Source organism: Pecten maximus, chromosome 11 (genome assembly GCF_902652985.1).
Source record: "Pecten maximus chromosome 11, xPecMax1.1, whole genome shotgun sequence".
Classification (NCBI taxonomy): Eukaryota; Metazoa; Mollusca; class Bivalvia; order Pectinida; family Pectinidae; genus Pecten; species Pecten maximus.
Window position 1 is genome coordinate 33,546,472 of NC_047025.1, and position 15,835 is coordinate 33,562,306.

The 15,835-nt window shown below is 34.7% G+C and overlaps 1 protein-coding gene across 1 annotated transcript; it reads left to right on the forward strand.

Moving 5' to 3' along the window:
- The first annotated feature begins 10,092 nt into the window (after positions 1 to 10,092).
- LOC117338647 (alpha-protein kinase vwkA-like) lies at positions 10,093 to 13,335 on the forward strand. The gene is made up of 2 exons (XM_033900007.1): positions 10,093 to 10,136; positions 10,873 to 13,335. Exon 2 carries the CDS (start codon positions 10,874 to 10,876, stop codon positions 11,825 to 11,827), a length of 954 nt encoding a protein of 317 aa, XP_033755898.1. The 5' UTR covers positions 10,093 to 10,136; position 10,873; the 3' UTR covers positions 11,828 to 13,335.
- Positions 13,336 to 15,835: the final 2,500 nt, after the last annotated feature.

A 15,835-nucleotide genomic window follows, 5' to 3' on the forward strand; every position in this document is an offset into this window, starting at 1 on the left:
AGTCGGGGTCAGCGATGAGCAATGGACGGAATCCAAGAACTTCGGTCTGAGGATAGAAGTAAACTTACAAACATTTTTCCTTGAGCAGACGTGGTGTAAAAGCAGTTTTCAAAAGCGAACAGTCCCAAATAATAACATTTAAGCTACTTAAATATCTTAATCGAAATGACATTGTAAACAACTGCACATGACCGAACCAGTGATAAACATGACTTCCTCGAATGTCCGCACGTGCTTAATTGTCAAGGTAGGGAATTTCTGCAAAAAAAAAAAAAACAAACAAAAAAACAAAACAAAACAAAACAAAAACAAAAAACGAGCCACTGTCATGGAAGTTACTGAGGTTTCTAGTAAAACAGCTTACATTAAAACGTTACTTTTTAAAAACAAAAACAGAACAAAAAACAAAGAAAAACCAGTTAACAAAAACATAGTTAAAAGTGTCTGAACAGCAATTTTTTTTAATTTCAACAAATTTTCGTCCTGATAGTACTCGCCTTATAATTTCCCGTACTTTTCATGGGGGCCATAAAACAAAGTCATCAATATTATTGACTAGTTCATTTTGATCTATCGGTTCCATCGTTTCACTCTGTCAGTCTGACAGCCGATTGGTGCCAAGAATGTGATAAGTTGTGTAGGTTAATAGAAGGCATATCCTCTTCCTATAGTAACATGAATGGTATATACACGGTCACACGAGTTTTGAGTTTTACCCCAACCACGCAGGGATATACAAGGTCACACGAGTTTTGAGTTTTACCCCAACCTCACAAGGGATATACACGGTCAAACGAGTTTTGAGTTCTACCTAAACCACGCAGGGATATACACGGTTACACGAGTTTTCACTTCCATCGCTGCCATTAGATGGATCTACACGTTCACACGAGTTTTGAGTTCTACCCTTACCATGAAGGGGGTGTACTAGGTCACATGAGACTTGAGTTTTACCCTTACCACACGGTCAAACGATATTTGAGTCTACACGATCACAAGAGTTTTGAGATCTACCCCAGTCACAAAAGGGGTCTATACGATTATAGTTCAATGTTCTGCCTCTACTAAACAAGGGATCCTTACGGTAACTCTACCCCAGGCACAAAGGGTATCCAAACGGTCATCGTCCTTGATACTCCAGTGGTTACGATATCATACGGTCTCTTCATCCATGGAAAATGTCTTGGCAAATCGAAGGCTTTCATGTATGCCACCTACCGGTAAATGCGAGTTTTATTCCCTGGCATTACTTATGTTCCGATCAATCAATGATAAAACAAGAAGCTCAATGGGCCTGATTCGCTCACTTGCTTCTAGAGCTACTTTGAAGTTGTTCTAGGTCATTTATATACAGATACTAACTAATGCAGATTACCACTTTATTAATTTATCAGAGAATTTTAGCTAGATTTATTCATATAAGCATACTATTAGCCAATATCAGGTCTGTGGAATTTCTTGGCTATCGAAAAGTCATCGTTTAAAGATTTTAACATTTTCGACCCCTGTGACCTTGAATGTAGGTCAAGGTCATTCATGGAACAAACTTGGTAGCCCTTCACCTCAGCATGTCAAGGTTTCCATGTTTCACTATATCAATCTGACACTCTATCGTGTGTAGCAAGAGGTCACATATACATAACAAAGATACATGGCGTACAGTTATACAATTTTACAATATGTCATGCTATACAAATTTATGATAATTACAAATAACATTAAACAATGGAGGAGCAATGCTTGATACAAAAGATCATTTTGAATCAATTTACGTAGTTTCTCTAAAAATATACAAAATTTTGTGTAGACTTAAGCATCAAATATATTGAACATCCATTGTGTTTTGTCTCGACTCGGATAAGAAAAGTTTTATTTTGAAATACTTTTTCTTTCTTCCTTTCTCAAACATATTACCGATTCATGCTTACATTTGAACATATTATGAATATCATCACCAATATCTGATTTACACTAATTACAAATTTTCTCGTTATGAGGTATAACATAGGTGCTTAGCACGTGTATAACTCAAAGACCCATCGTAGACTAACATATAGAGAAAGGTCTGCACAATTTTGTCAATTTCATTTAAGTTCGTCAAAATTTTACCAGAAAAAGATTTTTTTTCAACGGCGATAGTCTGATATTAATCAAACGTTTACAAAGTAACCTTTAACATGACACAAAGAAATCATACCTTAATAGTCTAGTTATTTTAGCTGCAAAATCGAAACTCTAAAAAGTGATGAACGAAATTAATCGGTCTTTGACCTATAAACGTGCTAAGCACATATGGGTATACCAATCCATCTTGGTAGTTTAATATTAGAGGATAGAAATTTACACACATATTTTTCTATCTTTTCATGAAGCTCTATAACAAATCCTTTTCCATGCCAAATTGTGTCTTAAATGTAGAATCAAACCATTTCTCTATAAATTGATCTTTCAATATACTTTTAACTAGTCTTTATTTCATCTTTTGAAGGACATATCGATTGCTATTGGATTTATAGTTGTGGAAAATGGAAGTCAATGTTATGATTTCAATTACATGTATAGTATGAATGGGGAGAACCTGAAGAATGAAACGTGTGTCAAAGATCTCGGTGTATGGTTGACTTGTACAATGAGTTTTATCACACACATTAGACATACTGTGATCAAGTCGATGCGAATGCTCGGTTTTATCCGATTTAAGGTCTTTGTATATAAGTGTTGTTAGGAGCCAGCTAGAATACTGTTGCAAGTTTTTGAATTTTGTATGTTTTAAGGCACATGTAAATAGTGTATTTGACTGTCCTTATTTAGTTGAGCAAATGTGTCTTTTAGCAACTGGTCGTAATCAACGATCATCTCGTTCCGTTCAGTTTTACTGTCAGAGAAGTCGCATAAATATTAGAAAGGATAGTGTTTTAACAGGATTCAATGTAATTTCAACTCTTTTTATCTTGTGCTAGACTGTGATATGTTTTATTTGTCTCTTGATATGTTCAAAGTACGACTAAAGAATACTATTTTCCACTAGTTCAATATTTTGTATGTATAAGTCTGTGTTACTTATGTTGTATTTATTATACATTCTGTAAGTGGACCCCCGGGTCTGTAGAAATGGAAATAAATAAATAGATAAATAAATAAACCCAGGAATGCTTTAACCAGTTTTTAACGTATGAAAGTCATTTACAAAACACGTTTTCAATTTCCTATCACTTAGTATACATTAATCTACAAATGTGATTTCATTGTCAAGAGAGTATCTTCCTTGCTCGCCATAAACAATAAAATTAATTGTACATTTTCTTAACTTAAATATGTTTTTACAAAATTGCAAATGATTTTTCTATAATATTTGTATTTTCCAATCCCCATTTCAGACGAATACAATAAAACTGGCATGGCAAGTACATTTTCCAAGTTTCTTATAATTAACAAAAATTGACTTATATGCCATACCCTTCAACTATGTCTAATTCTGCATTACACAATGTAAAATGGTGAATTTGTACACATTTCCGTTTCGAGAAGATTGCAACTTTTGGTTTTCTTATATTTGTTCCAATTCATTTAATAATTGTTGTAAACCATTTGGTATTTCTGACAACAAAATTGTGTCATCAGCCTAAAAAATGAAGTTTGAGATACATCCCGATGTTGTCTATACATCTAAAGTTTAAAGGCAGATCAAATTTCAGCAAAATATGTTTCTAAATCATAAGAAAATGCAACAAATTAATTTCCGCCTTTTTTAAAACCGATATGAAAATTGAACAAATATGACTGTTCACATTCGTTTTAACGCATGATGTGAGATCTTCATTTATGTCCCTCCACTTATATCAAGAATAACTCAAACAAGTATATGAAATTGAAATGGCCATCCACCAGGGGACATTTAAATTTATTATTGAGAAAGCCACCTAGTGGCTTCTAACATGAAATAATTTTCATGATTGCAAAGTAGTTGAACCCATATAATAATGGCAACTACAATCAATATCAAAATGTAGATAAAAACATATAAGAACCTATACTAGCCTTAGTGGGGTTGGCATAAAAACCAAAACCGCCACAAAACATGAAATAATGATCTAGTCCAGGGCTAAAAACCAAAGATAAAAAGACTACATAAAAAACTCTGGAAAACCGTGGACTGAAATGAATTTAGGATGTACATTTGAAAGTTTGGAATTAAACCGTGGACTGAACTGAATTTATGATGTACATTTGAAAGTTTTGATCAATTCAAATCAATTAAACGATTCGCCAACTACTTAATCTTTACATTTCTATATATTTGCTAGCATGTCTATTTCATATACTCTTTTGTATAATGTAATGTTATCATATCAATTTGTCCAGGGCAAGCGCGAAGCTTGAGTTTAAATCATATTGTTATTTGTAGTATGAGCTATATCCATTGATATGGATTAGCATAGGCACATATTCAGGTGTGTTTCTTATCTTTATCATTTTTATCAAATCTTATTCGTGTTAAGGAAATAAATAGTATATCCAGTCGAAGGGAGCCAGGTCAAAGGGGGTTAGGTCGAAAAGTGATTCCAGGAATACTGTTACTAATAACAACACATCATTGTCAGGTGATATATTTCTAAGAACTAAAATAGATTGGTCGTCAGGGTGATCTTACGTAAAACACTTAGGTTACATGTGTACGTTGTAAACCTAATCCTATTTTACCTGCCGTATTAAATTTGATTGACAAGTTTTGTGTATATCATATACCCATATCATTGATATCATAATTAGTATAAAAAGTCCCTAACAGCTGTTTCATTTTTCTCTGTACTGCTATGGGCCGGTTTGAACGACCAAAATGGTTAAAAATAATTGCTAAAAAAGGAATTGCATATGTAACAACCCCTTAAGTAATCAACTCTAATTTGTATTTTATAATTGATAATTTTATTCAACATCTGTAATCTTCACATTTGAAATGTTGACTTATTGTCCTATGTAAAGATACCAGGCAGATAAACTCAATAAAGGTGATATAGTTTCACACATTTGTGATATTGTTATAAAATGTATTTATTGATGCACTGTTGTCTTCTGTTACCAAAATAAACTAGTTCATCAACGGAATCCGACTCTAATACCTACACCAATTAGTAACATATGTCCAATCCTAAAAGCCAATAAGAAGTATTAAATCAATTAACAATATGTCGAATAGTCAGTACTTGGATGCTACACATCTATGTATATTTCAGTTTTCATGGCTGAAATTATAGACATTGCACATGCCTTTTGTATATAAATTCAATTGCTACTAATTAGAATCTAAACAAATTATTGTTATGACGTAAAACAACCGGCATTATTCACGCCATATTTGATAATGTAGGATGTTTACCCGTTCTTCATAACAATCAGGTTACCTACGTTACTAGACTGTCATCCCTATAAATAAATCACAAATATTTAAAAAGTGACGTGTATTTATCTATAAATTTCTGTGAAAGTCTTATCTCAAAAAAGGTAAAACCTGGTGACATATATAAATAGACTCGCCCTTATCACCAATAATTTGTCAGAAGACAACCTAAGTCGCCAAGTGGGATGAAATGTATGTATATCTGAATGAATTTTGAATAAAAATATCGTTAAACTAACTAAGTGGGATGATATTCAGAATAAGATTTCCATCAGTAGGTCTAAGGTCACGGTCAATGCTATTACATTTCAACAACTTCTTGGAAATATGTAACCTGGCAATGATGTGTAGGTATTTATGTAATCTGATATTACATTATATTTAAAACTGAATGCGTTCTTGGAATCACTGGTCCCCTTTGATCGGGTAGATTTTTTTCTGGACATGAATACATTGATCAACATGTTATATCGAAACCTAGTAAACTGTCAGCGTGACTATATTACCCTGGTAGTTTATTTTAAGATTGACGTAGTCAATAACTTCTGTGTAGAGTGTACTGATTTCAAATGTGTATCATCAACCCATCTCACTCTGGACCACAATACCAAGAAAAATGATAAAACAATTATAGCATTCTGATTTCGGTAGAAACATGGTTCTATTGACCTATATCGAAATAATGACTTCGAACTTCGTCCGCAAGTAATATTTTTGCTTAGGTCGATATAACCATGTATCCACCTCATTAAATTTATATATTTGTATAATATGGCACATGTCATTTGTATCCCAATTTAATTGTTACTAATTAGAATACCCAAACATATATACAGAGGATATTCAACGGTTTGCCTTTGAATATAGAATAACATATTCTGTAATACGAATGAAGGATATGTAATATTCAACAGGAAACCATTCAATTTCCTTTTCATTTAATATTTGAAGAAGAAAAAACTATGCGTCAATAAGCGCGGGAATCAGTAGCATAGTTTGTGACGACGTATACTACTGATGTTTCGCCCGACAACATGACGACACCATTTTGAATGGAATGCATAACGTAATTCTATCGTTTTCTATTTTGATCTGGTAAGTTTTACTTGCATAACTTCTTCAGATGTGTATTCTACCTCGTCATCTGGTCAATCAGGGATCCAATGAGAAGACACTTCCGGTCCCAGAAGTCAGTGCGCTTAGGTTCCAGATTAAAGAAGAAGCAAAATCATATCAATTTTCTAATCAGCAGTAATCTGCTTATTTCTTTTTATCATCGACTGTTAAAAATTACGACATAATTGTCTACAATAGCCTATGTTACTTTTGGAGGCAGTGTTATCACTAGCCATCCGTATATTCCGCAGTAATCTGCTTGTAAATATTGAACTGTCCACTGGTCAATATGGCGACCTCCCAGACAAAGAACGTGGGTGGTAAACCCAACATGATTTCCACTGAAGTGGAGCTGTTCGCCAGTCCATTGGCGAAATTGGACTCAAATAAGACGGCGGAGGCTACGCATAACTCAAACAATAAGGCTAAACAGTCCAATCCCAAATCAGGTTGTGATGGATTGAAAAATTCCTACCAAAAAGTGACCAGCGGTAAGGCCAAGATGGCGGCTAGTAGCTCGGCCAAGATGGCGTCCAGTAATTCAAAAGGGAACGCCCAAAACGCGACCGCTACTTTGACGAGTGCCCCTGATGGAGGGAATGTTGTTGACTCGAATTGAAATTTCCTTCTCTGCAGTGTTTACATAACACCAGGAACAAACACATTCAACTTTACTTTCATGAAATTGACATTTAGATAAATTCCCTGGCTACGAGGGCTTTAAGCTTTTGATTAATGCATTATCAATTCTTACTTCATGCATTTTTATGTAGATGATTCACACGTAATTGATAACAAACAGATTTGACATGTTTTCCAATTGAGGAAAATTGAATTACCTCATTAAGGTCTCCAAAGACGAAAACAGAGCGTTTACTTTGCTGGTCCATGGAAGTTTGACCGAGGACCTGGCATGGCCAAAAAGTAAGCACAGTAAGCGAACTGACCACCATGTTGATTCTCGCTTCAAAACGTTGCAGAGCAGACGTGATGGAAACGGCATTTTTACAGCGGATTATGGGCCTGGAGTCCTAGATGTTGAAGTAGAGAAGCCTAGGTTTCTTTGCAAACAACAGTCGGGGTCAGCGATGAGCAATGGACGGAATCCAAGAACTTCGGTCTGAGGATAGAAGTAAACTTACAAACATTTTTCCTTGAGCAGACGTGGTGTAAAGGCAGTTTTTTCAAAAGCGAACAGTCCCAAATAATAACATTTAAGCTACTTAAATATCTTAATCGAAATGACATTGTAAACAACTGCACACGGCAGGCCAAGTGTTAACATGACCGAACCAATGATAAACATGACTTCCTCGAATGTTCGCACGTGCTTAATTGTCAAGGTAGGGAATTTCTGCAAAAAAAAAAAAACAAAAAAAAACGAGCCACTGTCATGGAAGTAACTGAGGTTTCTAGTAAAACAGCTTACATTAAAACGTTACTTTTTAAAAACAAAAACAGAACAAAAAACAAAGAAAAACCAGTTAACAAAAACATACAGTTAAAAGTGTCTGAACAGCAATTTTTTTTAATTTCAACAAATTTTCGTTCTGATAGTACTCGCCTTATAATTTCCCGTAATTTTCATGGGGGCCATAAAACAAAGTCATCAATATTATTGACTAGTTCATTCTGATCTATCGGTTCCATCGTTTCACTCTGTCAGTCTGACAGGGTAGAAAGGGTTGTGCGACTGGGTAGAAAGGGTTGTGTGACTGGGTAGAAAGGGTTGTGTGACCGGGTAGAAAGGGTTGTGTGACTGGGTAGAAAGGGTTGTGTGACTGGGTAGAAAGGGTTGTGTGACAGGGTAGAAAGGGTTGTGTGACAGGGTAGAAAGGGTTGTGTGACTGGGTAAAAAGGACTATGCGACTGGGTAGAAAACTGCAGAAAAGAGTGCAGACTAGTACAAGTGATGTCCTACAATTTAGAGGCTAAAGCTCATATCATAGACAATGGCACACTACATGACACAGGAGGAGAGTAATCACTCAAAGAAATATAACAGAGGTTAACTCAGGAGAATCAAGATTCGTTGTTCGCGGACCACATTGGAACATGCGCATGCTCAAGCTAAGGAGTATCAGTTCATCTACTGAACACTTAACTAATACAGTCATATATTCAAAATCAAACTGGCCATGTTTCAAACACAAAGGTCCTTAAACGGTAGCAAATTATTCTAAATCTGCCATAATATTACAGAAGCTTGGGTGATTATATCCCGAACATGGAAATTGATAGACTGGTATACTGTTATCCAGAGAGACCTGGATCATTCTGACGTTGGAGTCTATACCAGCTGTCAAATATCGAAAGTAAGAACGATTAATACCTCTTCATTGAACTTTACCTAGCGAAGCCTAATCCCGTTATTGCCGGAAGTTGTTATTGGCCAGAAAAAAACAATCAAACTTTACCGAAAAATATGAAGAGTTATTTTCAACACATGAAAACATAATATGATTCCTATTGAGTTTCTCTAGTACAAAGGATGAGGTAAATAGTATGTATTATATAGCGTATATGAAAGCAATGATAGCGTATAAAGATATGGTCTTCAGGCCTATCCTATGTTCCTGTCAAGAATTCGTACTGTGCTCTGACACACTATAGATTCGCATGCACCGATTATGTGCTGAATAAAGTTGAAAAACGATATGTTTATAGGTGTGTGCAGGTAGGTCCTACAATGGCGGTATTGGGAGAGTGAGGGAGAGGAGGCGGAATAGGGATAGCAAAAACTTAAATAGGACACACTATCAAAAACTGAGACCAAGAAGCATGTAGCATGTTGGGATAAAGGGCTACATAAGTTGTTCAAAATGAATGACCTCGACCTGAATTCAAGGTCACGGGGGTCAAATTTGTTGAAATCCTTAAATATTTTCTCAATATTAGATCAGATGTAGGACAAAAAATTATATATTTAAATGAATATACCTAACTTACTCTTTTATTTGAATAAATTGTTAATAATCTTAACGCCTGCATAAATTAACTAGATTAACTTCAATGTTGCATTAGAAGAGGCTAGTCATCCAGGCCTTATAATTATAACCTCTTAATAATTTAGCTGTACTATTATCTTATATAAATAACAATACTTCCTGTTTGCTAGTCTGCGGTTTCAGTTATACATCAATAAACCTAATCGACTGCTAAAGAAATATATATAAAAAAAATCACTACATACACATTGTACTATTGCATATTATTATGTATAGAACACAAAATATTCCTATTATATTTTAGAGCATATTCATTAGAAATATAAAATTACGTGTCGCTATACTTACTCGGTAAACAAGGAAACACTATAAAAACTAATGTAAGTTGGCAACAGTCCATTTTCGTTTTATTTTCGTTTATATCCAGTTTATGCTTAGAATAATTTATAATCAAGTTTATCGTTATGATTGTTTTTATTTTCATTTGTCTAGTAAACAACATGATTTCATAAATACATGTTTAACATTGTTTTACTGATTGAAACCTACTTCTCCAAATCATATGTATCTCCATATCGGGTATCGTGAGTATATATACCTGAACCAGCCAATACACTGCCACTATTTAATCGAGGGAGGTCTGACAGGAAGCCGCCACATAAAATCTTTCTCAGGTAAACAATTACAATTTTTGATACGAGTTCAGTTAAAATTGGTTTTTTGTTTGTTTTGTTTTTGTGTTTTGCTTGGTCCAGGTCTTGTCAACTATAAAGATATGTTATCATCTTTTGGGGTACGCTACATTTATTTTTTCTGAACTCTTGTACACATGTGAATTAATTTCTGGATTTGAATTGTTCAGTTAGTTGGTACTACGTGCTAATTTGATTAAAACAGAATGATTAACAACTTTTTTATGACAGTAGTTATTACATGGCGCTTTTTAATATTACATGATGTTACTTTCTATATTACTTGATGTTACTTTCTATATTACTTGCGGAAAACAAATTAGAAGTGGTAATCTAAGAATTGAGTTAATATTATTAATATACAAATGGCGATTTAGTTGAGCAAGCAAGTATAGCAAAGCAAGAATAAAAAACAAATCTGTAAAAATTATTTTGCTTCTGAATAAACTGTACACGCCTATCAGGGCTACATTCCAATAAACTATAGATCAGGGGAAAACGAGACCGTTATTACATATGATTGTGTATTGATGTCAATAAACGGATATAAATTCATCCGTTATCTGAAGAGACTATAGTAATTATGTTAACAGTAGGCATACATAATAGTAAGTATAAACACTACTTATTCTGGGTCAGTTAACATACATTATCTATCAATATACATTTGTGTATATATGAGCGTTACTTACTTATGTTACGTTACTTATATTTCCAGGATGGGGATTCTGATATCATATCTGGGACCATCGGACAACTGTACTCTTCCGTCTCTGACCAAGTGTAGAAAGGGGCACAAGTGGTTTTCTAGTTTTGAATTATACCCTTTTGTGGTTGGCTCTCGAAAAACAGTTTTTGAGGGCATGATGTACGATGTGTATATCCCAAACAATTATTGGAGTAAAAGACACGCAATAGTCAAGTGTATAAACTACGGAAAAGGAACTGAGGAAGATGTCAAAGCGGAAGTAAGTGGTGCGATCAAGGCGCAAGAATTCGCCGAAGGATTTTCGAAAAAGTTTGACACCGTTGACAAGTTTTCTCTTAAATTTCAGCGCCCTCTAGCGGCCGTGATGGACAACGTCTCAGTGTTTAACGGTATTTTTCGTTTCCTAAAAGGTTACGACAAAGTGTTATCCGAGGGAGAGGGCGTGTTGATTGAGGAAAAACTTGAAGGTGAGTTTGTCTCTTTCATATACAAAAATGGCGGCATCACATCCAACTGTGAGGCTGTCCTACAGGCGTTCTGTCACTACACCTACTCCGCTAGTCACGAGGAACTGGTGGTATCCGGACTTCAGGGAGTGAAGAATGGCAACACCTACACCCTGTCCACTCCATGTATTCACTCGCGGTCCCGACAATACGGGAATACGGATGCTGGAGAGGTCGGTATCTCTAGTTTCTTCTCCCACCACGAATGCAATGACTCCTGCAGCGAGTTGCCAAAATTTTCACCTACAGACTTATCCGCGTCATCGAGTGTTTCATCTGAAAAACCGTACTCATTCGAAGACACGTTTCCAGTTCATTATCCAAGCAAGCGGTCAGGATGCGATAGTCCGGAATTTTCTTATACTGAGCGCAGTATGTTGGTAACGGCAGAAAAACATCCCCCGGCGTACGAAGGAATTGACTCGCAGCCCCCCACCTCCATACGATTTCAAAAATAAGGCTTGTCATGGAAAATCAAACAATGCTGGACCACTGAATCCTTTCTCCTCACCGGATGTCCAAACATACTGATTGATATATCATCCCAGTTCTAGATGCTGGAGAGGCCGGTATCTCTAGTTTCTTCTACCACCACGAATACAATGCCTCCTGCAGCGAGTTGCCAAAGTGTTTACCTACAGATTGGTCAGCATTATCAAGTACTTGCCACGAACCAATTTGACCTCTTAGAGACAAGCAATCAAGTATGTTTAAATTCTCTAGAATGTCCCAGGGACATGTGCTATGTCCTACGTAGTGTTAGCCAACTGAGTTTCACATTTTATCTAAAAAACAATGACATATGCTATCTTCACAAGAGAATGATTTGCTGAACATATGTAGGTCACTATTGCACATTGAACACAATCTTCAAGACAGAACATACTGAAGCACATTTTTAGCTATGTAAATCTTTAACGGAAGTGTTCCACACACTTTCGGTTCTTGTACATGTACACCCAAGAATGATTTGAAGAATTGTGTATATGTAAAATGATGGCGGTCAATATTTCAGAAAATTCGTTAACTTGACCTCATTAAAATTTGACCTTTAGAAGACAACTTTCCTGATTCCCATTTTTTTCTGATTTTTTTTCATCATTCAAAACAATGTGCCATAAATTACAAAATGTGTTTGGATTACAAGAGCAAGAAGTGGTTGTTTAAACTTTAAAAACGTCTTGAAAAAGTTGAAAATTCGCATAAATACTTTCGTTATTTCGTTTGGATTCATAACTATACACCTTGAAATAAAAAAGATTTAAGATAACTAAATTGTTATTACAGTTGTTAATATGACAACATCAAAAAACACCTGAGGTACCGAGAAACGGATGTGTGGTGAAAAATAATGTATCACACGTGGCGTGATGTATCACACGTGACATGATGTATCACACGTGACATGATGTATCACACGTGACATGATGTATCACACGTGACATGGTGTGCCACACATTGCTAATGTAGTGATGTAAAACAAGTGATCTTTGTAAAAACGTATAACACGTGACATCTCAATAATCAGCATGTTGTTGGATTATAACATTATAAGTGAGTTTCTTATATATCTAATGGTATACAGAAAAAAGTAGAATGGTATATAGAATTTGAATAGTTTATTGAATTCAAAGTATAGCACAACAAAAAACTAAATAATAACAAAAATAATAATAAAAATAGAATAAGATCAATGGTTTTTTTGTTTTAAATTTGAATAGAAAGCCAATTAGGCGATTTACAATCCATCCTATCAGATACGATAAATTCACAAAAATTAAATTAACCCATACCCTTAGCCTGAAGTTCCAGGAACAAGTATTGTAGGGATAGAAGATGGACCAATAATTTATTTGGTGTAGATCGGAGGTAACCTAGATTAACCCGGACAAGATTATGAGCGGAAGGTCAGAATTATGGACGGCCACAACGCAAATTCATAGCCCCAGACCCCACCCCGTTCCCGTATAGGAATCAATTCAAATCAATAGAACGATTCGCCAACTACTTAATCTTTACATTTCTATATATTTGCTAGCATGTCTATTTCATATACTGTTTTGTATAACGTAATGTTATCATATCAATTTGTCCAGGGCAAGCGCGAAGCTTGAGTTTAAATCATACTGTTATTTGTATTATGAGCTATATCCATTGATATGGATTAGCATAGGCACATATTCAGGTGTGTTTCTTATCTTTATCATTTTTATCAAATCTTATTCGTGTTAAGGAAATAAATAGTATATCCAGTCGAAGGGGGCCAGGTCAAAGGGGGTTAGGTCGAAAAGTGATTCCAGGAATACTGTTACTAATAACAACACATCATTGTCAGGTGAGTATATTTCTAAGAACTAAAATAGATTGGTCGTCAGGGTGATCTTACGTAATACACTTAGGTTACATGTGTACGTTGTAAACCTAATCTTATTTTACCTGCCGATGTCGCCGTATTAAATTTGATTGACAAGTTTTGTGTATATCATATACCCATATCATTGATTAATATCATAATTAGTATAAAAATGTCCCTAACAGCTGTTTCATTTTTCTCTGTAATGCTATGTGCCGGTTCGAACAACCAAAATGGTTAAAAATAATTGCTAAAAAAGGAATTGCATACGTAACAACCCCTTAAGTAATCAACTCAAATTTGTATTTTATAATTGATAATTTTATTCAACATCTGTAATCTTCATATTTGAAATGTTGACTTATTGTCCTATGTAAAGATACCAGGCAGATAAACTCAATAAACGTGATCTAGTTTCACACATTTGTGATATTGTTATAAAATGTATTTATTGATGCACTGTTGTCTTCTGTTACCAAAATAAACTAGTTCATCAACGGAATCCGACTCTAATACCCACACCAATTAGTAACATATGTCCAATCCTAAAAGCCAATAAGACGTATTAAATCAATTAACAATATGTCGAACAGTGAGTACTTGGATGCTACACATCTATGTATATTTCAGTTTTCATGGCTGAAATTATAGATATTGCACATGCCTTTTGTATATAAATTCAATTGCTACTAATTAGAATCTAAACAAATTATTATTATGACGTAAAACAACCAGCATTATTCACGCCATATTTGATAATGTATGATGTTTACCCGTTCTTCATAACAATCAGGTTACCTACGTTACTAGACTGTCATCCCTATAAATAAATCACAAATATTTAAAAAGTGACGTGTATTTATCTATAAATTTCTGTGAAAGTCTTATCTCAAAAAAGGTAAAACCTGGTGACATATATAAATAGACTCGCCCTTATCACCAATAATTTGTCAGAAGACAACCTAAGTCGCCAAGTGGGATGAAATGTATGTATATTTGAATGAATTTTGAATAAAAATATCGTTAAACTAACTAAGTGGGATGATATTCAGAATAAGTTTTCCATCAGTAGGTATAAGGTCACGGTCAATGCTATTACATTTCAACAACTTCTTGGAAATATGTCACCTGGCAATGATGTGTAGGTATTTATGTAATCTGATATTACATTATATTTAAAACTGAATGCGTTCTTGGAATCACTGGTCCCCTTTGATCGGGTAGATTTTTTTCTGGACATGAATACATTGATCAACATGTTATATCGAAACCTAGTAAACTGTCAGCGTGACTATATTACCCTGGTAGTTTATTTTAAGATTGACGTAGTCAATAACTTCTGTGTACAGTGTACTGATTTCAAATGTGTATCATCAACCCATCTCACTCTGGACTTCCCACAATACCAAGAAAAATGATAAAACAATTATAGCATTCTCATTTCGGTAGAAACATGGTTCTATTGACCTATATCGAAATAATGACTTCGAACTTCGTCCGCAAGTAATATTTTTGCTTAGGTCGATATAACCATGTATCCACCTCATTAAATTTATATATTTGTATAATATGGCACATGTCATTTGTATCCCAATTTAATTGTTACTAATTAGAATACCCAAACATATATACAGAGGATATTCAACGGTTTGCCTTTGAATATAGAATAACATATTCTGTAATACGAATGAAGGATATGTAATATTCAACAGGAAACCATTCAATTTCCTTTTCATTTAATATTTGAAGAAGAAGAAAAAAACTATGCGTCAATAAGCGCGGGAATCAGTAGCATAGTTTGTGACGACGTATACTACTGATGTTTCGCCCGACAACATGACGACACCATTTTGAATGGAATGCATAACGTGATTCTGTCGTTTTCTATTTTTATCTGGTATGTTTTACTTGCATAACTTCTTCAGATGTGTATTATATATACACACAAAAGAACTGCTACGCTACTGAAGAGGCACAGCAAAATAAATCCGTTGTATACGAACCTAAAAATCGACGGATTCCAATGCGGTGGAAAGAAAGCGCCGTTCTGATTGGTAAAAAATGTTACGTTTTTATCCATTTGAAAATTTGTCATATGACATTGGTAAGAAAT